The sequence below is a fragment of the Phyllostomus discolor genome, chromosome 1 (genome assembly GCF_004126475.2).
Source record: "Phyllostomus discolor isolate MPI-MPIP mPhyDis1 chromosome 1, mPhyDis1.pri.v3, whole genome shotgun sequence".
Taxonomy (NCBI): Eukaryota; Metazoa; Chordata; class Mammalia; order Chiroptera; family Phyllostomidae; genus Phyllostomus; species Phyllostomus discolor.
Genome location: NC_040903.2, coordinates 47,474,037 through 47,495,626, shown reverse-complemented (window position 1 = coordinate 47,495,626; position 21,590 = coordinate 47,474,037). Strand labels below are relative to the sequence as shown.

General features: G+C 39.7%; 1 protein-coding gene and 1 long non-coding RNA gene across 3 annotated transcripts in view; both read left to right on the top strand.

Annotated features, from left to right (window-relative positions):
* PPEF2 (protein phosphatase with EF-hand domain 2) overlaps window positions 1–16,280 on the top strand; it is a 48,193-nt gene extending 31,913 nt beyond the window's left edge. Inside the window, exons 17-18 of one of the 2 annotated variants that reach the window (XM_036022315.1) lie at window positions 14,720–14,789; window positions 16,196–16,280. In XM_036022315.1, the coding sequence (XP_035878208.1) occupies window positions 14,720–14,754 (35 nt within the window). In that variant the 3' untranslated portion in view covers window positions 14,755–14,789; window positions 16,196–16,280. Of the gene's footprint in view, window positions 1–14,719; window positions 14,790–16,195 lie in introns of those variants that run through there. The other variant, XM_036022337.1, reaches the window with a different exon arrangement.
* Window positions 16,281–18,327: 2,047 nt separating this feature from the next.
* On the top strand, window positions 18,328–20,835 carry LOC118499829. The gene is made up of 2 exons (XR_004902379.1): window positions 18,328–18,360; window positions 20,575–20,835. It is a non-coding gene; the product is annotated as an uncharacterized LOC118499829 (long non-coding RNA).
* Window positions 20,836–21,590: the final 755 nt, after the last annotated feature.

The following is a 21,590-nucleotide window of genomic DNA, read 5'->3' as shown; positions in this document are numbered from 1 at the left end:
TGCCTCCTGACTCTGTGGCTCTGTAGTGGGAGGGTTCAGAAAAGGGACAATGGCCTCTATTCACCTATATGTCTAGGAGAAACCTGTTCCCCAGCTTTTGCTTTGATGCCAGACACTTCAGTTCCCTACTGTATGTTACTTTTGCCTTTCAAGCTGCTACCCCAGTGCTGAAGCTCAGAGGGAATAAGTCTAAGCAAGTCCATGCGTGGGTTCTTTAAGAGGAACTGCTTGGGATCCCAGAAATTTCTTTCACCAACTCAATCCCTCATGGTTTTTGCAACTAGAAGTTATGGAGACTTTTCTTCCTGGCACTGGAACCCTGGGCTGGGAGGTCTGGTGTGGGGATGGGGCTCCTCACTCCCAATATATCCCTCCTGAATTTTTATCCACCACTTGTGGATGTGGGACCAGCCCATTCCACATCTTCACCTCTCCTACCAGTCTGGATGGATGTGGTTTCTTTAATTCTGTAGTTGTCAGTCTTCTATTTAACTTGATTTGTGATGGTGCTAAGTGATAGTTATTCTATAATTTCGTTGTAATTTTGAGGTGGTTGTGTGAGGGGGTGAGCATGTTTACCTATGCCACCCTCTTGACTGGAAGTCCTCTATTTCTAAAAATCTTTTAAATTATACATTTTCTTAGGATCAAATTCCAGGAGTGGGATTACTTTATAAAAGGGTATTTGTATTAGTCTACAAAAAGACTTACTACATAAAAATTGGCTTATATAACAATAAGGCTGAGAAATCCCAAGATCTGTAGTCAGCAAGTCAGAGATTCAGCGGAGCTGACAGTGTGGTCCCAGTCCAAGTCCAAACCCAAAGGCAGCAGAAGACAATGTACCAGCTCAAAGCCAGGAAGAGAGAGAATTCTTCCATACTCAGCCTTTTTGTTCTGCTGGGGCCTTCAATGAGTTCTATGAGCCACTCACATTGTAGAAGGCAACCACCTGTACTCACTTGACTGATCCAAGCTTTAATCTCATCCAGAAGTGCCCTCACACATGTACCCAGAAATAATGTTTAACCAGATATCTGGGCACCCTATAACCAAGTTGACATCTAAAATTGACCACCACAGGTGTGAATGCTTTTTATGGCTGTTTGCTTTTTATAATTGAGCAGAATTGAGTGCGCTAGTTTTGGGATTTTTGACATAAATAAGTATTTGTGTGTGCGTTTGTTAAACTGTTATTGCTGCTGCTGGTTATAGAACTCATGTGCAGGTATAATTAGGGTTTCATGAATCTCTAAGAATCATTGCTTAAAATTTGAATGTTAATTTCTGTAGAACTCAAAACTTTTTTATCAGTATTTTAATGATTAAAAGAAAGGCATAAAGTTCTTAATTTCCAGATTAGTGTCTTGGAGTATTTCTCAGAGAGTCGTAAGATATATAAGGAACTTTAGATATTAAGTGCAGCCTCAAAACCACATCCCTTGCAGGTGTCAGCTGGAATGCTCCGGGGAGAACATCACTACTGCTAGAGACATCCTAGTTCCAATTTAGGAGAGACACATGTCTTAGAAAGGTTCCCCTTTTATCAAGCATCAACCTGGTATGAAAATCTGGAGTCAGAGATATGGATTTCAGTGCAGGCTATGGGAACTGTGAGGTCATCTGAGCTGTGTCAGCCACACTGAGCTCCCTGCACCCTGCCCTTCAGGAGGCAGGGAGAAGTCTCCACTACCTACACAGGTGTGTGGAGATTCTGGGAGCTAATTAACACAAACGCAAAGAACTGTCTTGACATACTGTATTTTATTATGTATAATGTGCACCAATGTTTTTGTGTGCTTTATATACGGGATTATTATACCATGGTATGTAATCATTATACCCATGTGTAATGCACATCCTTATTTTTCCCTCAAAAATTTGAGCAAAAAGCGTGCATTATACATGGCAAAATATGGTAACTCTCAGTCTTAAACTATACAGAGCTGAATTTCTATATTACTCATTGATCATAAACTATTTTTCCTCAGATGAAGATAGTTCTAGGCATGCATTTTTGTAAACACATTAGATTCATTATTATATTTAATTGAATTTTAATTTAAGATGCTTCAAATCTACTCACTTGAGTTTTTTCTTTTTTAATTAAATCTGTTTTTCTGATATCTTATGGCAAATAACATTGATTTTTCAATTACAATATTGAGATAATGTTTTCTTTTAAAAGAAAAGTGCCCAGTGATGTGAGCGTGTGACTGATGTGAGTGTGGCTCAGTTGGTTGGGCATTGTTCCGTAAGGTGAAAGGGTGCCGATTCAGCTCCTGGTCAGGGCACCTGACTGGGTTGTGGGTTTGGTCCCCAGTCAGGGCACCAATGAGAAGCAACTGATTGATGTTTCTCTCTTGCATTGATGTTTCTCTCCTTCTCTCTCTCTCTCCCTTCCCCTCTCTCTAAAAATAAATCTTTAAAAATAAAATAAAAGCATCCAGACTTTGAGAAACATCATTCTTGCAGATAAAGTCCAAACTTTCTGATGCAGCCTGTGCCCTGCACTACAGTTTCAAATCTGAGCTGCTTCCCAAATCCCTTCCAGACATTTGGATCTTCCTCTTATACCAAATTATACCATGCCTTTCGAGTTCTGGTTCTCTCTCCCTGAGTTGCCTTTTACCTGGTTGGGATGGCTTCATGCTTCAAGACCCAGCTCAGATGTCTTCTCCTCCTTGAAGCCTTTCTTTGACCCTTGGCTCCTCACTTCTCTCCCTTGGCCTCCAACTTGCCTGGGTTCCTTCCAGTGGAGTCCACAACAGTCATGGACTTACATGCCAGTCTCCTCCAGGGTCTGCAAGCTCCCTAATAACAGAGAGTGTCCTGATGCAGACACCAGCTCACAGTGTCTGTGTCATTATGGATGAAATGAGACATTCACACGGACTACCAAGTCCGGTGGAGGAAAAGGGACAGCATGGCTTTTCTCTCAAAGGGAGCAAAAGCCGCTGCCTCTGCCATGAGATGCCTTTTTTGGGTTTCTTCGCCCATTACACGATGGTCCTCATCGCCCATGGCCCACGATGGGCATGGGTCCTGTGCATCTCTGAGTGGGAGCTGGACCCACGCCATGCAGAACAGTCTCCTACAGTGTCCTATTCACCTCTGTGTGTAGCCCTCCAAAATTGCATTTGAGTATGATGAATATTTAATGAATATTAATAAGGTAAAAAAATTTCTCTTTCCTAAGTTGGAACCTACCACCAGGTTACAAATTCAGTATTCAATGTCTCTAGAAAGATTAATGGTCAAAAGAAACTGTATCAGACAGAATCCAATTGAGTCATGGCAACAAAAAAGTATTTTTTTCTTTTTTTAACAGAAACATAAAAAACCAAACTGCACAAAGATTTTTATTTAAGTGATAATATTCTGGTAGTGTGAGCTTGTGGGGAAAGAGGCACCCTCATGCATTATTGGTTGAGTTGTAAATTGGTGCAAAAAATGCTTATTCTCTTTGACCCACTAATTCTACTTCCATCTGACTATCTTCAGAAAAATTCTCGAGTACAAAAACCTTATGAACAAAAGTATTTTTGGCAGCATTGTTTGTAATATCAAAACCACTGGAATCTACGCTAAAGACCACTAATGAGGGATGGGATGAATAATTATGACATCCCCTAATTCTATGAAATAATATATAGATTTTAAGGAGAATAATTTACCATTATCTGTGGTTAGTCTTGGATGTGGGTTCATGTGGAATTTTCACTTCCTACTTACATGGTACACCAAGTGGAATTTTGAAAACAAATCTAATTGCCAGGGCTACTATTATTCAGTATCTTTTGAGGTTTTTCTTATGATTATGAGATACATTTGTAATTGAAAATACAATAAAATACATATTGAAAAACCAAAATACAATTTGATTGCCCTTTTAAAAAGGCCCACTATACCTCAGTAAATTATTTTTTAACACCACTAGATGTCACTCTGAGCAAACGCTGTGTGTGGTAACAACAGCAGCTAGAAAAGGCTCGTTTCCTAATCACCGAGTTATCTAGTCTCAGGGAGCCGCGAACTCCCATAGAATGCCTGCAAGTGCCACAAAGAAAGAGATGTAGACACAGAGGTGGAGGCAGCAAGTCTGAGGGGCAGGAGTAAACCTGGACCCCGTCAGGAAAGGGATCCTCCCCGCAGAAATTGGGCACGCCACGGCCAAAGTCAAGCTTCTTGATTCTGAGCCATGACTTCCCGTGTATTAGAGGCCTAGCCTTGACAACTGGTTTTGATAGGGGCTTAAGACTTGGGAAAATTTAGGTAAATAGGTAATAGGCTTAAGGTAAATAGTCATAAATCTAGCAAGTAATGTGTATGTTAAGTTTTTGTTTCAGTAACTACAGATAAGGCCCATCCTGGCGCCTGAGAATAAGCAGCTGACCTCCTGGAGACATCTGCACCAGGAAGAAGCAAGTGACCACCCTTCCCCCCTTGGAGGCAACTGTTGAATTTCAAAGGCCTTCACTGACACCTTGTTTGCCCTCCCCCAACCCCCTTGTAAAAGATCTGGCTGGGAAAGAAAGAGTAAGATGGTTTGTTAGGGTATGAACCTGCCATCTTCTCCGATCACCGGCCATCTGAATAAATTGCCTATAAAAGATTCAATCACTGTCATTGCTTATTGGATTTGGCAGTGACAGGCAGCCCAAATGCCGGTGTCTTCTGGTTACAGTTTTGTTTTAAAAATTTCTATCTTCATTCACACAAAACCTTTCCAGCACCTAGAAAGAAATTTTGAAAAAAAAAAAATCTGACCCAACCGAAATCTGATCAAGCCTCTGGATCTACCTACTAAGTGATAGGTGCTGGAGGGCCTGGAGGAGTCTGCTACATGTCAGCAAGCATTTGTAATCAGCAAAGTCCAGACTGGGGACTCTATAGGACAAATGGCCTGGTTTCTTCAGCAAATAAATTACAAGGAGACAAAAAGAGGTAAAGGGGGAACCCACAGATTAAAAGAGGCTTAAAGTTCTATCAAGCAACTTCAATGTATGAAAGTTATTTAGATTCCCTAATCAAAGAAAAAAAAATGTTTAAAGACAAATGTGTGAATACTGACTGACTGGATATTTGATGATATTAAGGAATTACTGTTTTTTGAGGGTTTTTTAAAGGTATGATAGTTATATTGAAGTTATTTTGTTTTTAAGTCCTTAGAGAAACACACTGAAATATTACAGGGATTTGTTTTAAAATTGGGATGGTGTGTGCAGTGGATGAAATCACGCTGACCCTGACTTGATCATTGCTGAAGCTGGGTGATGATAATATGAGGGTTAGTTATGCTATATCCTCTTTATGGTTTTGGTTTGAGTTTTTCAATAATAGGCATTGTTTAAAATTGGGCATCAATGTTAAGGTGGGAGGAATAAATGATATACTTGAGAAAACGAACAATCAAACTTTCTCAGGACACAGCTGGAGGCAGATGAGAACCACCTCTGTCTTTGAGCTTCTGAGTGGGCAAGAGTTAAATCAACACAATTCATCCATTAGTGTTCTGTAATTTGGTAGGGAGAAAAATCACCTAATCTCATTAAGACTTAGTTTCCTCATCTGTAAAATGGGCATCATTCAACAGTATTTTCTACGGGAGTCATGAAATTTAAATGGGAGAAGCATATAAAAGAGTATTTTGAAACCCATAAAGTACTACCCAAGTGCTAATAGTTGCTTGTGTGATAACACTAGTTCATTTATTCATACATAGAATATCTAGGTGTGGGTCCTGAAATAGGGTTTTTTTTTTAAGCTTCATAAGTGATTGATTCCATTGTACAGCCAGGGTTGATAACCATTCGTCTAATGGATGTTTGGTCAATGAGTAGTTCTACACAATCATTAAGAAAACAGGGTTGTGGTTGAAAGTTTTCAAGCAACTTTCAATGACCAGAGGTACCTTCTAGGTAGTCACTACTTAGAAGGACAGGCCATGTCTAGCTGTACACCCATTGTGGCCATCTGGCCATTTCTGACCTCCCAGTTGCTGACACAAGAAGAGTTAGGCCATTTCAGATATTTCCATTGTGTTTTCCTTCCTTATAGGAGAATTTTCTTTCTGGCTATAAAAGATGTAGGTTTTTAAAAATTTCCTAGTTTCAGATATGAGCCAGAGAGACAGGTCCGAGTTCCTGAGTCATATTCCAAGTCAGACCTTCCGGAGTTTGCTCCTGAGTCACACTGAGCCCCAAAGCCATGGGGTTTGGACAGGAGGGCAGTGAGCCGGCCGCACCATTCCACCCAGCACGGAATTCCCCAGCAGTGATTTCCTGTTTGATCTTCCTGTTTCTTCCTGAAAGTTCTGTAAAGAGAGAAATAAGATCAGTTGAAACCCCTAAGAAAGGAAAAAAAAGTCCAGGATAAGAGAGTGCAGTTTCTGAAGAGACAAAATAAAGTAATGCTGGGAAAGCAGAGTTTAGATTCTCCAAGTCTCTGTACTCCATGCATGAGCTGTGTAAAACCTGGAAAATAAAGGTTTACTTGCGATGGGCTCTTATTTTGCTTCTTCCCTCTACATAATGAGCTTTCCTTCTTTCTCAACACATTCTCAAATGCAAACACCTGGATGGGATCTTTCTGGGCCCTGAGGAAGTCCGAGGGAGGAAAGCATATACTCTGGCATCATAGATGCCAAGCCATATCACAGCTCCATGCCTTTCTGGATGTGCAACCTTGGGTAAAGAGCTTAAATGTTTCCCTGTTTGTTAAATGGGGTTCATGATGCCCTACTTCAAATGTTGCTGGGAAGATAAAGTGAGACTAAATGAGAGAAAAAAATGCTTAGCACAGCGTCCACCATTATGAGTACATTCACTACCGGATCTACAACCAGAAGCCCCCCAAAGCAGTGCTTCTTAAGCTTTTACATGCCTGTGAATCACCTGAAGACCTTGTCTAAAAGCCCAGGCTGGGTACAGAGAGAAGACGAAAAAGTTCTGAAGATGGAGTGATGAGGTTGCACAACAATGTGAATGTACTCAATGCCACTGAACTGTACATTTTAAAATGGTAAAAATGGCAAAGTGTATGCTATGGACATTTTATTACAATAAATTGTTTTCACAAAAGCACGTTCAGTAGCATGTTAGCAAGCACCTAGGAGAGGCTGATGATACTGGTTTGAAGACTACACTTTGAGGAGTCAGGTGGTGAACCACACCATCAAATTTGTATTGCACTTTACGGTTTACATAAAGCATTTCTACATCCCTTGTCTCCATGACCCCTCGGGAACTGCACGTGGCACTATGTCTAGAGCAAAGGCCATTTTCCCTCACCTGCATGCACCTTGTCTTTTGTAGGTGACAGGTGGTTAGTTGGTAGGGCTGTCTCCACATAAGCAAATGGGATCTTACTTGAGGGCCTCTTCACTTTTTGACTGCTTTTTTTTTTAGGTCTAATCTCCCAAGCAAATACTTCCCTCATCAACCTAGGCTGTTCCTTCCCCATTTATATTTATGGTTCTGGCTAAAGATAAGCCCCCCAGCCTAACTAGGGAGAATTTGTTTCACCCACTGGATGCTGGGCTTCCCCCGGGTCTGGTAGGGGCATTTCAGACATTTCCCCTGTGTTTACCTTCTTCCCGGCAGGACCTGTGGAAACTGCCTTGCTGTGTCTGTGGAGCAAGGGATACGGCGGCAGCGTTTGTTGGAATGCTGGTCGCTGTGTGGTTGGCAGTGCTGCCCATCGGCAAGTGCAAACAGAGCTGGGAGCTCCTGAGTGCGCTGTGTGAGCTGCATTGTCAGCATCAGCTCAGACAGCCACTCTCCTCACGTGTCCTCCGTAAGCTAGTGAGAGACTGTTCTTCCCAGAGGGCTACACATGTGGCCCTTATTCGTGCCCTTGCTAACTCCTGTTTCCTGTGCCAGAAGTTTGTGCAGGTTTAAACTTTGGGCTGTCATTACTGTCCATCTTTCCTCCGAGTGTTCAGCAGCAATCCTGTAGTAACATATCCATTTCATGAGCCACTGGGAGTAAGTACAAGATAGCACTCCCTGGACCATCCTTAACTCTACTCAAAAAAGTTTTCAAAAACACTGCCCTGTTGGCTTTTTTAGAAGGGATCATGTTGCAGAGGCCAAGGTGCCTGCTGCTGGCCCTTCCAATACCTCAGCAACCACCCACAGCAGGAATTCTCAGTCTCACACGGAAGGTGGCAGGACAGACACCTCAGGGTTCAAGTCCCTTAGAACAGGGGTTCTCCACATTAGAATGTCTTTAAAAACACGGATGCCTGGGTCCCATCCCTGATCAATCGAATAATTGCATCAACAATTATTTTTAAAAGTAAGTCTAATGTGTGGTCACGCTGAAAACCTCTACTGTAGAGGGTTTCTGTTTTGTTTTGTTTTTCCCTTAATCGTAGCAACAATTATAGTTGGAGACAGAGGCTGGAGCTGTGATCATCACAGAACAGAAGACTGCAAGGTGTTTATGACAAAATGTGAACCCATGTCTGAAGTAAGCAGTTCTAACCACTGTAATCACATTGTAAGTGTGTTTACTCCAAGAAGGAGGATAACTGGCTTTTAGGTGAGAGCACAGACCCAACAGCCAACGGCCCCCTTGGGAGGCCCTGGGCTGCTGACCTGAACCTGAGGTGTGGTGTGCATCGTTCCCAGGAATCGCTCACCAGACACCCAGTGGGTGTATCGAATTTTGAAATAAAAAGGGTTTCAACTGTGAAAGAGAATTTCAAAAATTATCTCTTTACCTGAGAGATGTTTGGAATGAACTGTTCCATGAAGTAGATGATAAACATAATAGAACTCAGCAAAGTGTTAACACATTTACCAAATTCAGTTGAAATCAATATGGATTAAAATTTGATTTTCGTACTTCCTGGTCACTTTATCACACATTCAGTCCCCTCTATCAGGAGAAGTATTTGCTGGAACACGCCTTAGAAAAATGAGATCTCCAAAGACAAAAAGTTTTGCCTGCATGACATTCTCCTTAATGGATTTAAAGATGTATTCTAAGCAGGGTTCCCCAAACTTGTACAACTATCAGCTTTTAAACAATACTGAGGCAGACTCACCTAGCATGGGGCTTCAGAACTTGTGGATGGTGAGTTTATTTCCTATTGCTGCTATAACAAATAAAGCAAGGCGAATTTATTATCTTACAGTTTTGAAGGTTAGAAATCCAGTACAGACAGGCCTTCTTGCTGGGAAAAATCCAGGTCTTTGCAGGCTGCCTTCCTTTCTGGAGTCTCCAGGGTAGACTCTGTTTCCTTGCTGTTCCCAGCATCCGGAGCCCACATTCCTCGACTCATGGCCCACCCTTCCACGTCGACAGCCAGCAGTGGCAGGTAGTCTCACACCACCTCACTCTGACCTCCTCTTCTGTCTCCCTCGTCTGCTCTTAGTGGCCTTGGTTATTCCACAGAGCCCAGTTGCATAGCATAGGGTAGTCACAACCTCTCAAGGCCCTTCACCTAATCATGTCTGCAAAGTCCCCTTTGCCATGTAAAGGGGCATCTTCGTAGGTTCTGGGGATTAGGACCTGACCCTCTTTGGGGAGGGCCATTATTCTGCCCCCCACAGATGGCTAAAGCTGCCCAGATAAATCTGAGGCCATTTGTCAATCATCTGTCACTTAGGAACCAGTGCTGCATGTGAAAGGCTCTCTCCCTTCTGTATCTCTCATTTCCAGCCTAGACTTCCTTCTAATGAAATTCTCGTGGCTCTGTCCCTTAATAGCCAATGGTGGCTATAGCCTGTGTGGCCATTTCTGCCCCACCCTCCATCTCAGGGGAAAGCAAGTCCCCCAAACAATTTTCCTTTATCCTATTTATCACCAATATTCATTGAATATCTCTGTTTTTCCACTTTTCCCATTTTATTTGGAGAATAATCTGGTTATAAGCCCTTAGTAATCAGTAAATGTCTCTTTAGACATAATTCAGTTGGGGACTAGTTAACTACTTAATACAATAGTATATCTCCTATCATCTTGGTCAGAAAATCTATCAGTAGTCTTTATGTTTAAGGACCTAGAAAGTCAAACTATTAATTTTTTTTTTAAAGATTTTATTTATTTATTTTTTAGAGAGGGAAGGGAGGGAGGGAAGGAGAGAGAGAGAGAGAGAGAGAGAGAGAGAGAGAGAGAGAGAGAAAGAGAGAGAAACATCAATGTGCGGTTGCTGGGGGTTATGGCCTGCAACCCAGGAATGTACCCTGGCTGGGAATCGAACCCGGACACTTTGGTTCCCAGCCCGCGCTCAATCCACTGAGCTACGCCAGCCAGGGCTAAAACTATTAATTTTTTATAACTTTTGTACTTGGGGTCCTTTGGTTGAAAGGAACTAACTCTTGTTAACTCAAGTAAGAGAGGAGATTTCTGATAAAGACACAGACAGAGCAGTAAGAGAGCTGGGATTGGAGGGCAGCCTGTTTGGCATCATTCCCCTTGGAACTGGGGAGAGGGTGGATATTTCGGATCCAAAGTGATCTTTGGAATATCAGCAGTGGAATGTTCTAGATCTCTACTCTAAAGAGGTCTCCTGAATATTACTCAGCAAATTATCTTCGATTTAGGGATAAGCACAGTCCTTTATAACACACTAAACTCGTTGACAATTACTGACATATATTTTAATTTTTTTTCATGCAGGTAATATATAGGGTAAAAAACTGAACAATATAAAAAGTATAAAATGAAAAAAGATCTCTCTTCTTCTAGAGAGAAACTATTGTTAATAGTTTGTTCATCCTCCTGGGCCTATTTAAAATTTCACATAAGTGTACCAGTATATACCTTTTTAAAAGCACATGTGAAGCTATATTATTTATTCCTTGCTATTTTCACCAAACAATATATTTTGGTGACTTTTTTAACATTCACATTTTATTCTTTTTAATGGCTTGTTTAGTATAGTCCATTATATGGATTACCATCATTTATTTAATTAGTCCCCAACTGATGGATATTTGTTGACCAATCTTTTGCAATTATAAATAATAATTCAGTAAACATTCTTGTCCATGTTTCCATGTCCCCTTGCACAGGCAATGCAAATTTCCAGAAGTGGAATTGCTGAGTCAAAGGGTACATGCATTTTGAATGTCAATTTGCCACCTATTTGCATTTTTTCCTTTGGGGACTGCTCATTCATGTTAGTCCATTTTTCTATTGACTCATTCATTTTTTTTTATTTAAGAGCTTTTTCTATAGGAAAAAATAGTCACTTGACATATGAGTTGAGATTCCCACCCCCATTTTAACATTTTTCTTTTGACTTTTTTAAACTATTACATTCCCTCTTTCCTAAGGGAAAGAGAAGTCAGAACTTAACTGTGTTTGCTCACCTGTTCTGGCTTCAGAATCACCCAACTACTTAGGATTCCTAGAACGTCACTGTGTGTGCAGACTTTTCTGCCCCTTTCTGCCTCGTCATCCTTCGGTAAGACTGAACTATTTGTGGTTCCATAAATCCACCATATTATGTCTCACTTCCACATTTTTGCTCATGCTGTCTCCTTTGCCTGGAATGCCTTCTCTGTCTTCCCTATTAATCCTGGGTAAATGCTGCTTATCACTTAAGATGCAGTGGAGTCATCTTCCCCTCCAGGAAGCCTTCTGAGCCAGGTTTTCCTCTTCTATATCCCGTAACGCCCTGTGTGTGTCTATATCATTGCACTTACCACACTGCATTTTAATTATTCACGAATCTGTCTTTCCTGTTAACTGATTGCTCAATGGGAAGAAAATATATCTTACCTATCATTTTGTATTTTCAGGTTCACAATAAATGGTTTTTAAAGGAAGGGGGGTAAGAGAGAAGAAAGGGAGGGCGGGGAGGGAACCGGGGAGAGGGAGAAAAGAGGGAGAGGAGAGGAAATAGGAAAGACAGTCAAGGCCAGGTCAGACCCTGTGCCACTCCTCTGCTGGTGCTCTCTGCCTTCTGTTCCCTCACCTCTGTGGCTTATCCTTCATTTACACAAATGGCATTTGAAAGTTATCACCTTTTTATGTCCCCAGGTAGTCCTCTGAGACATGGCAGAGCTGTGTAGTACAAAGACATCATTTGTACTTCAACCCCTATTTCTCTCCTTTAAATCCCATAATATAGTATTTACTAAAGTATTTCTTTAGTTCATAATTTGGGGCTGATATTCCATTTTTTATTGTATTTTCTACTCTTCTATAGAATTTTACAAATTTGAAGTCACTTGCATATAACTTTTAGTTGACTTTCACACAACCCTTCGAAGTAACTAAAAAAGGTGATAGAAACCCCATTTCAGAGATGGAGAAACCGAGGCTCAGAGAAATTTTAGTTTCTCGCTATAGGTCACAGAACAATTAACCTATGGAGCCAGGACTGAAAGCCAGTCCTTCCAATGCTAAATCCAGTGCTCATTCTACTGCTCCATTCTGCCTCTTCATGTTGTAGTAAAAGTTTGATTTTGATTATATGGCTATTTTAATCATGTGTTTCAGCATATCAATACAATTGCATTTGTAATCTGTTACATACTTAAAACTCTGGGAATGACCCATATAAGAACAGTTCCTATTTGTCACTTGTCAGCAGGAGCAACTCTCTCCTTCTAATCGAAGAACTCTGCATTCCTTTACAGGTAAAAATCTGGTGAAGTGGGAAAATGGTGGACCTGGGCAGCAGACAAGAAAGCTGTCCCTGCTCCTTTGGTCTGCCATATTTTGTCACACCCTTTTTCCTCTTCTCTCACTGTTGTCTTTCAGTCAGTGAACTATTAAACATCTGTTAAATTTAGTGTTTACAAAGAGTTTATAGTTACATAGTTGCCATATTGTGTTAAAAAAGAAAGGTAAGACTTCATTAAGATTTTTGCTACATAAGTAATATGCTAAAGAAAAGGCTAGAAGAAAATGCATCAAAAAGTTACCAGAGGTCATCTCTAAGTGTTAGGATCATGAGTGGTTACACACACACACACACACACACACACACACACGCACGTTTATTGAGATATAATTCGCAGTCCCTAAAGTTTATTCTTTTATGGCTCACAATCCAACCCACCCTCTTCCCAGCCCCTTGGCAACTACTCATCTACTTTCTGTCTCTATGTATTTGCCTGTTCTTGACATTTCATATAAACAGAATCATATAATATGTGGCCATTTCTGTTTGACTCGTTGTATATTTAGCATGGTGTTTCGAAGTACATCCATGTTATAACATGTATTAGTACTTCTTTCCTTTTATTGCTGAACAACATCCCATTGTATGGATATACCACATTTCATTTACTCATTCATCAGTTGATAGATATTTGAATTGTTCCCATTTTTTGGTTATTATGAATAATGCTGCTATAAACATTCTTTTATATAAACTGCTTTTATATAAACACTGCTTTTTAATGTAGACATGTTTTCAGTTCTCTTGGATATACAGAGAAGTAAAATTGCTGAATTGTAGCTGTTTTCTTTTTTAAAGATTTATTTATTTTTAGAGTGCTGGAAAGGGAGGGAGAGAAACATCGATTGGTTATCTCTTGCACACCCCCAACTGGGAACCTGGCTCACAACCCAAACATGTGTCCTGACTAGGAATTGAACCAGTAGCCTTTTGGTTCTCAGGCCAGCACTCAATCCACTGAGCCACACCAGCCAGGGTGAATTGTAGCTGTTTCCCTATGGTCAAAATTTACTGAGAGGCATGTGTTGGTTTTATAAGATGAAATAAATTTTATTCAAAAATTAAATACCCCCCCTTTTTTAAAAAAGAGAATGTAGATTAGCAGTATAGATCAGCTTCTTGACTTAGTCATACCTACTAACTTCAAGAAAACCAACCTTTGTGCCAGTCTCAGCAAGTACGCATCCAGTGGTTTATACCACCAGCCTAAATCCACTCATAATCTAACCCAGAAAGAAAACACGTCAACCACCCAAGTACTTTATGCCTCTCTTAGTGGATTTTCCAAGTGTGGACACAATAGGAACTCAATCATCCAAGCTCTTTCTTTCTAAGTTACACTGATTATATTTTGCCTGCCTTTCTGAGGAGATAAAGAGAAGTCTCCTCATGCCTGGGTTGTCCCAACAAATCAGTCAGGACCCCTATTCCTATCCCCTGGTTTGTCTGCTCCCACACTGCTAAGGAACCGGAAGTTTTCTCTTTCCCTCAAACCTCTCTTCCCACCCAACTATCCAAGTCTTGGTGCCCCCTAATGCGTTAACCAGACACTGGTTGCTCAAATGCCCCCTTACTATGTTTTGTCCTACTTAAACTTGCTCCTTTGCACACGAAGTGCTGGCTCTCAGGCCACTGTGCCCTCCCTTTACCCAGATCAAAAGGCTGCTTTCCCACTGAATGAGGTGCGGGAAGAAGACCTTGCTCTGTAAATGCATGACTCATACATTTCAGTGGATTTATTTTAAGTCTTTTAAGTTGAAATTCTCAAGGTGTATTTCCTAGCCAAACTATGAATTCATTACGGTACTTTTCTAGTTGTTGCAATTATTTGTTCTTGTTGTTCATTAGCAAAACCCTAGAATCTCCTGAAAGAATTATTCATGTGTCTTGAATAACCACAAAAAATGTATTATGATCAAAAACAAAGGTCTTAGCCCCACAAAGAATGAGTGTTGATGGGAAATCTTTGTTCCATCCCTATGTAAATGAGGGTCATCAGAACCCACTTTTTTAATGTGCCAATATTACGTCATTAATTTCTATATATATAAATATCTTTTAATTATCCAGATCATTTGGAAGTGAGACTTCCAAGGAAATCTTAATGCTATTGGACATTTCACTCTTCCTGACATACAAGGTAGTATCTTTCTAATTATAAATTATATCATTTTTTAAGAGACATGGGCAACTGGAAAGGTTGCAAATTAAAGAATTTAGTTTAATGTAGTTCACATTTATAGTCATGGCATATGTTTTTATTTGATTCTTTATTGTGTTACATGCTCACCTGTATGTTTATTTAAAATATGTTACTCTGATGTTTGTTCTGTGTTATATTAGGGCTTTCAAATAATTAATGACTGAAAACAAATTACAGAAAAAGAAGAGTAACATCACTCTACATAAATGAAACTTTAAAAGGTTTCTGCAAATGTACAGTCCTTTTCTCCTCCATATTTCTGCAATGTCAGGAAAAATACGGCAACATCAGCCCTTATCAGAGAGGGACATGAAGAACGTAGGCCTTCCTGAGAGGCAATAATAGTTACATAAACTTGATCTTCATATCATTTCTTGAAGTCTCTCTTCCCTCTTCAAATATTGTTTAACCTTGAAGATGGGTTTTTTAAATCAGACATTGGCAATTTCATTCAGAATATGTTCTGAAACCTAAGATTGTTGGGTATGTGTCTTTACTTTACGTCTTGTTTTGTTTTAATTTCACATTTATAGCCCTCTTTGTAAAAAGTATTTCAAGTGGCAGAATTTTTATAATAGGCAGTTACCAGGAATGGCATGTCTTATAAAAATGAGTCAATTAATACACTCTTTATGAAAATGGTAATATTCTGCTGATGAAGAAATATAGCAATTATATTTCTCTTTAGAAGCCTTATCTCTCTTCTTTTCCCTCAAAACAACAAAAAAGGCATTTTGTATATCATTTAAAAAGATATTATTAACACTGGGATATTTCTTGTTTTCATGAAAAATGAAAGTGATTGAAATAAAATAAAAGTCACCATGATACAGTAGAAAGCAGACACCTTTTGTACCTATGGGAATTTACAAATCCATCAAATAAATAATCCACCTCATAGTATAGGTGTGTAGACAGGAAAAATACTCACTTTTAAGTGGCTATTATACTAGTCATATCTCCCTTTCAAAGTCATTGTAAGAATCAAAGAAATGATAAATATTTTTAAAGCTGTGTTTTTAGGAGCAGTTTATAGAACAGACCAATGTTCTTTAGAACTCACTGGGAAAGTATTCCTAATAAACATTAAATGTTTTACATTGCATTTGAACGTGTGTGTGTGATGTACACCCCGAATTAGGACACATGCCATTTTAAGGAATTTGCATCATAATCTCTATTCCAATTTTTAAGATCTATGCACACTTTGGTTTCCAACAGCATGACGTTCACTCAAGCTCCTTAATAGCATGAATAACGTGCCTATGCCAGCGTCACGCTGCGTAAGTAGGAAAGGGCTCTATTTCCCATGTTAAGAAATAATACTCTTGTTTTACTTGCAGAGTTAAAGATGAAAGAGGTGCTTCTGATCACTTTCCTTTTGGTCACAGCTCACTGCACATCAGTAAGTAACTTCTTAATGTTTATTTCTGCAAGCCAGCCCTGTTTCATGCATTCTGAACTTCCAGTTATACTCAATCCTCAAAGGGAGAAAAAAACCTTCATTGGGATCTGCCATAATCTCCATTTTACATTGTTGTCTTTTTTTTTTTGAGCTGAAAGCAAAACTATTTTAACCTGTCTTGAAGGATCTTATTTAAAAAGCAAAAAATTTGAGTTAAGTGCAGTGGGAAAGATCTCCTAGTCTCAGAGCAGAGCAGAGCAGCAGTTTTCATTGTTGGCTGCACTTTGGAATTTCTTGGGAAACTTTAAAAAGTCCTGATGCCTGGGTTCCCCCCAACACACAAAAAAATTCTGACTTAACTGACCTGGTCTGGGACTCAGGCATCCAGGTTTTTACAATCTCCCCAGGTGATGACTCCATTGGGCAGCCAATGCTGAGAACCACTGTGTGAGCAGGCGGCACTCCCTAGGAGCAGTGATTGCTCTGGAGAAGCCCTTGATGAACTTGAAGACAATCAGTAGCTCAAGGGGGCGGTAGGTGAAACCAGACTACAGCCCAAGTTGTTATTGTGAAGAAAGAAGAGCAGAATAGGCTGAGCGAATTACCTGAGATAATACTTGTGGGATTAAAAAGGATTAGTGACTGACATTAACGTATGCAAGTTCATCCACTCATTCTATGAACCAACGTTTGTTGAATTCATATTGGAGATGGTCAGTCACACAGGTGTCGGGGTTCCACAGATGACAAAACACAGTCCCTGCCTTCAAGGAACTCAGAGTCTAAATTTCCTAGTTCATTAATTTTACTATCATTGTTATCAATTTCCTCAGTCCCCATAGTCTGCTCTTATTTTCGACAGATACAAGAGTTTCATCCTGGAATTCAACGTCATCGTGTCTTGTACTGGAAGGTAATTGTTCTCCCTTTTTAAAAAACCTAAATTAGGAATGTCTGCTGTCTGCTAGAAAGATTTGACTGAGGGAGAAAATATTTGACACTTTCAAGAAGTAATATTTTCAAGAACATTAAGTATGATTATAAGATTCAGTCTAAGGTAGAAACTAAAAATCTAAGGTAGAAAGCATAGGAAATGGCCTGATTGGCATAGCTAGGAATCCTGTGGGCAGCCCCAGCCTGCTGGGAGAATCATCTCCAGAGAAACAGACCCTCTCCAGGCCTGTGGAAGTTTTCCACACCAGCCCCGAGTCACCTCATGTTTGGGTGAACACCGCCTTTCTCAACAGACAACTACTTTAGATACCTCTGCTTGCAAATAAGGGCTAACAGCAGTCATGAAATTTCTTTTGCAAGTTTAGCATAATATCACTTAAATAGAAGTCAATTAACTAGAACTCAGAACTCACCAGAATATTTTGGTTTCTGCAACTTAATATTTTGTCTTTACTTTTTAGGATCCATTGAAGAATGATCCTGTGTAGTATTAATGTAGTACATTGTAAACTTGTTAAATATATTCATTTTAATAATCAAAATTCCTCATAAAAACTTATATGTGTTCCTTCCTTTTAGAAGACTTAATCTCAACTGACAAATTTCTACTTCTTTTTCCAGGCAAGCTCTGAGATAATTTTATACTTATTTTCAGTAATTATCTTTAGCAGGGATTTTGATCTGTAGAGTATGACCTCTTGGTCACAAGAATATTGCTTGCTGCTTTGCATCTTTCTGGAGTTGCTTGGGTTATCTTTGCAAGCTCAGGTTTCTGCTCACTGAGATCGCCAAAGCACACAGCTCTCTCTCTGCTCCCCACCTTGGCTCTAGACTTTGCTTTCCTTCTTAGTCTCAATAGCAAGGCAGAGACAAATCACTGTTTCTGGGAAGTTGTACTGTCAGTCATCTCAGCTAACTCTTAACTCCCTTCTCTGCAATACAGTTGTCCAATTTATATCACAACAAGCTTCTTTACTAATCACAGATCTTAAAGCAATCTTTGCATTTTGTCTTTGAAGCACCTTATTCTCTTCAAAACATTTAAAAATACTTTTGAACTGGAACAAAGTTTCTTAAGGATTAAATGTCAGGTAACTTTTTTTTTCTTTTCTTTTCTTGCAGTGGTTACTTAAACAATGGAACTACTGTGTAAGTTTTTATTTTTGATTTTTCTGTCATTACCAAGACTTGAAAGAGGAATCAAGGTTCAAGAAAACAAGGGAAAGCCCTGGTTGGTGTGGCTCAGTTGGCTGACTGAGTGCTGGCCTGTGAATAACAGGGTCACCGGTTCGATTCCCAGTCAGGGTACTTGCCTGGGTTGCAGGCCAGGTCCCCAGTTGGGGCACATGAGAGGCAACCACACATTGATGTTTCTCTCCCTCTCTTTCTCTATCCCCTCCCCTCTGTCTAAAAATAAATAAAATCTTTTAAAAAGAGAAAAGAAAACAAGGGAAAGACATAGGAAATGTGAAATCATGTCTGCAAGTTTTGTTATCACCATAGTGGCTACTTTTGCCACTTATATGTTTTTTTTAAAAAACTTTAAGTCATTATTTATGAATTGTGAATGTTTCACAGACCGATAAAATTGCTAGTCAATGAGAGAATGAAAACTTGACTTTGACTCTGAAAAATGTTTCAATTTCCTAAAGACAGTTATTAACCAATAGTCTTCTTAAACTTCAATGACATGTTTCCTACTAAAAATATCTGAGAAGGAAAGTTTTTAAGAAAAAAAATTATTTTAAATGTACCTAATTTTTATTTTGAAAATATTTCAAAAACTCCTTGTTTAATTTCTGTTTTTCAGAAGATTTACTTTAATGTGTAGTTGTTTCTAATGATCTTGCTTAAGAATCACAGTGCTCCTTGAAATTTTCATCAGTTTTGGAAAATGTTTAACAATTATCTGATCAAAGATTACCTCCCTGCCATTCTTTCTGTGCTCTTCTTAAACTTCAAACTCACCATCGGCCTTTACATTGACCCTCATTCGTCCTCTGTGCTCTTTTCTATTTCCCATCCTTTCATTTTCTCCCTGCTGCAGCCTCTTCTGTTCACTAATTCTGCCTTCAATTGTGTTCAGTCTGATGTGAAACCAATCGACTGAATTTTTAATTTCAGTTATTATATTTTTCAGCTCAAAAATATCCATTTGACGTCAAAGTCACTATCTGTCTTTTAATTTCTTGAACATTTTAAGCAAAGTCCTTTTAAAGTTAGTGTCTGATAAGTTCATTTTTTGGCTCTCCTGAGGGTGTGCTCCTATTATCTACTTTTTCCTTTTTCTTTTCAGTTGAGTTTCCCACCCCTCACCCCCCACACCTTCGCACCTTTGGATCCAGCCCCCCACGTTTTTTAGCCTGTTTATTTTTGATTGAACAATGAACACTGGTTTTTAAAAATTGTAGAGAACAACTTGAAGTTCTGGATAGAGTTGTCTTCTCCCAAGAGGATTTCTTCTCGTTTCTCTTAGCGTGTAGGCTGTGGGCACAATGTTCACAGACCGCCGTACATCCACCAGAGACTGAGGTGATCGGGCCAACCCCCCTGGCTGACTGTTGTTCCAGGGCACGCTCCTTTGGGTTCCACCCATAAGCCTGGTTGTTTACCGGGTCCTCTTTTTCACTGGCAGCACCTGAATGTGAGCTTCTATCCTCCACACGATGAATTTGTCTAAAGCTCATCTCAGCTCCTCAGCCTTTTAGCCACTACTTCTGGGATTGCCAGTCGCCTTGAGAAGAGTAGTTAGGTGCCTCCCTGGGAGTCTGCCTCACTGCAAGCTTTAGTCCATAAAGCCTCACTTTTCTTAGAACTCTGTTACCTTCAAAAGATGCTTTAAAAAACTGTTTGGGTCCATTGCTTCTAGTTGTTCTCGCCAGGAGGACTGGCTGGAATGGCCAGTTTGGGAGGAGAATACTTGATTATCTTTTTAAAGATCAAATGAAAACTTCTGGAATTTCACTGATTAACTGTCATACATTTATAAAGAAGTAGAGGAAATTGATAATAAGTTAATGAAATTTATTTTTTATTATTTTTAATTGAATTTATTGGGTGGCATTAGTTGATAAAATTACATATGTTTTCAGGTATACAGTTCTATAATACATCATCTGTATATTGAATTGTATACTTACCACCCCAAGTCAAGTCTCTTTCCATCACCATTTATCCCCCCTTTACCCTCTTCTACCAAGTTAATGAAATTTTTTTTTAAAAAATAAGCTATTGGTTGAAAATTCTTCCCTTCCTACCTGTGTAAACTTAAAACTAATTATGCAAGTAATAATAGCTGTATAATATTTATATACTCAGTATGCATCATATAATGCACTTTTATCTTGATTTTCGTTCTTCCAGTGGAACCCACCCATGAACAGAAGAACTACCATGACACCTATGACACCACTTTCACCAAAGACAGACACTGCTCCTCCTTTGACCCCTGCCCCACCAGTCCCTCCTACCACCGAGAGACGGGGAGATTCATGATTCTTGTGGAACTTTGTAGCCAGACGCAGCTTCTTCCTTCAGGTGTTGATACCACAGCTGAAGATCAAAGATATTATGTCACTGCATGTACCCTTTTCAATATCCTGAATAAAATGACAATGCTTTATTGAAACTTTTAGTATCACTATGTTATTTCCAAGTAGAATGTCATTTTCTATCATTATTAGCATTTTAAAGAGGGATCAGGAAGATAAGCAAAGCAACCTAGGAAACAGGTTCCTTTTGCTTTGGGAAGTCCTGTGCCTCCTCCCTAAGACAGAGGTTCTGCAACAAAGGAGGAAAGAAACAACAATCTTGGGGATGGGCTTGCAACCTGTAGCCTCTGACAAACCTGGGGAGGTGGGGGGTGACAGAGGATGGTGTCCCCAGCCTACATTCAAGCTCTGCAAGGGACTACTGGGGTGTTTCCAGCAAGAGAAGTGGATGCTCTGACCCTTTTCATTAGGACAGAAATTGAGAACCCTGGGAAATACACAAAATTTCCTTTTGTTTTATTTGGGAGGTAAAATGACAAGTTTCTTCCTAATCCATCTATACAGGTATACAAAGCAAAAAAGAACAAGAAAGATTTTACAGGTGTTACTCATTCTTTGTTCCTACAAATATGTGGTCTGTTTTCTAGAATAGAGAATGGTAATCTTTGTACCTCTTAATTAAGAACAATGATCACAATCTGGTTCTCCCGTCTGTTCCTCTCTGGTGGAAAAGTTGCTACATGTCATTCACATGGGACTTTGGGGAAGTTTCCCAAAGCTTTCTTCTTATAACTGGTTGCAACAGGGCCACACCTAGAAGTCAAAGGGAATGGTGTTTGTGCGGGAGAGAACATGCATCTATTTCTTAGAGATCGTCTATTTCTCAGA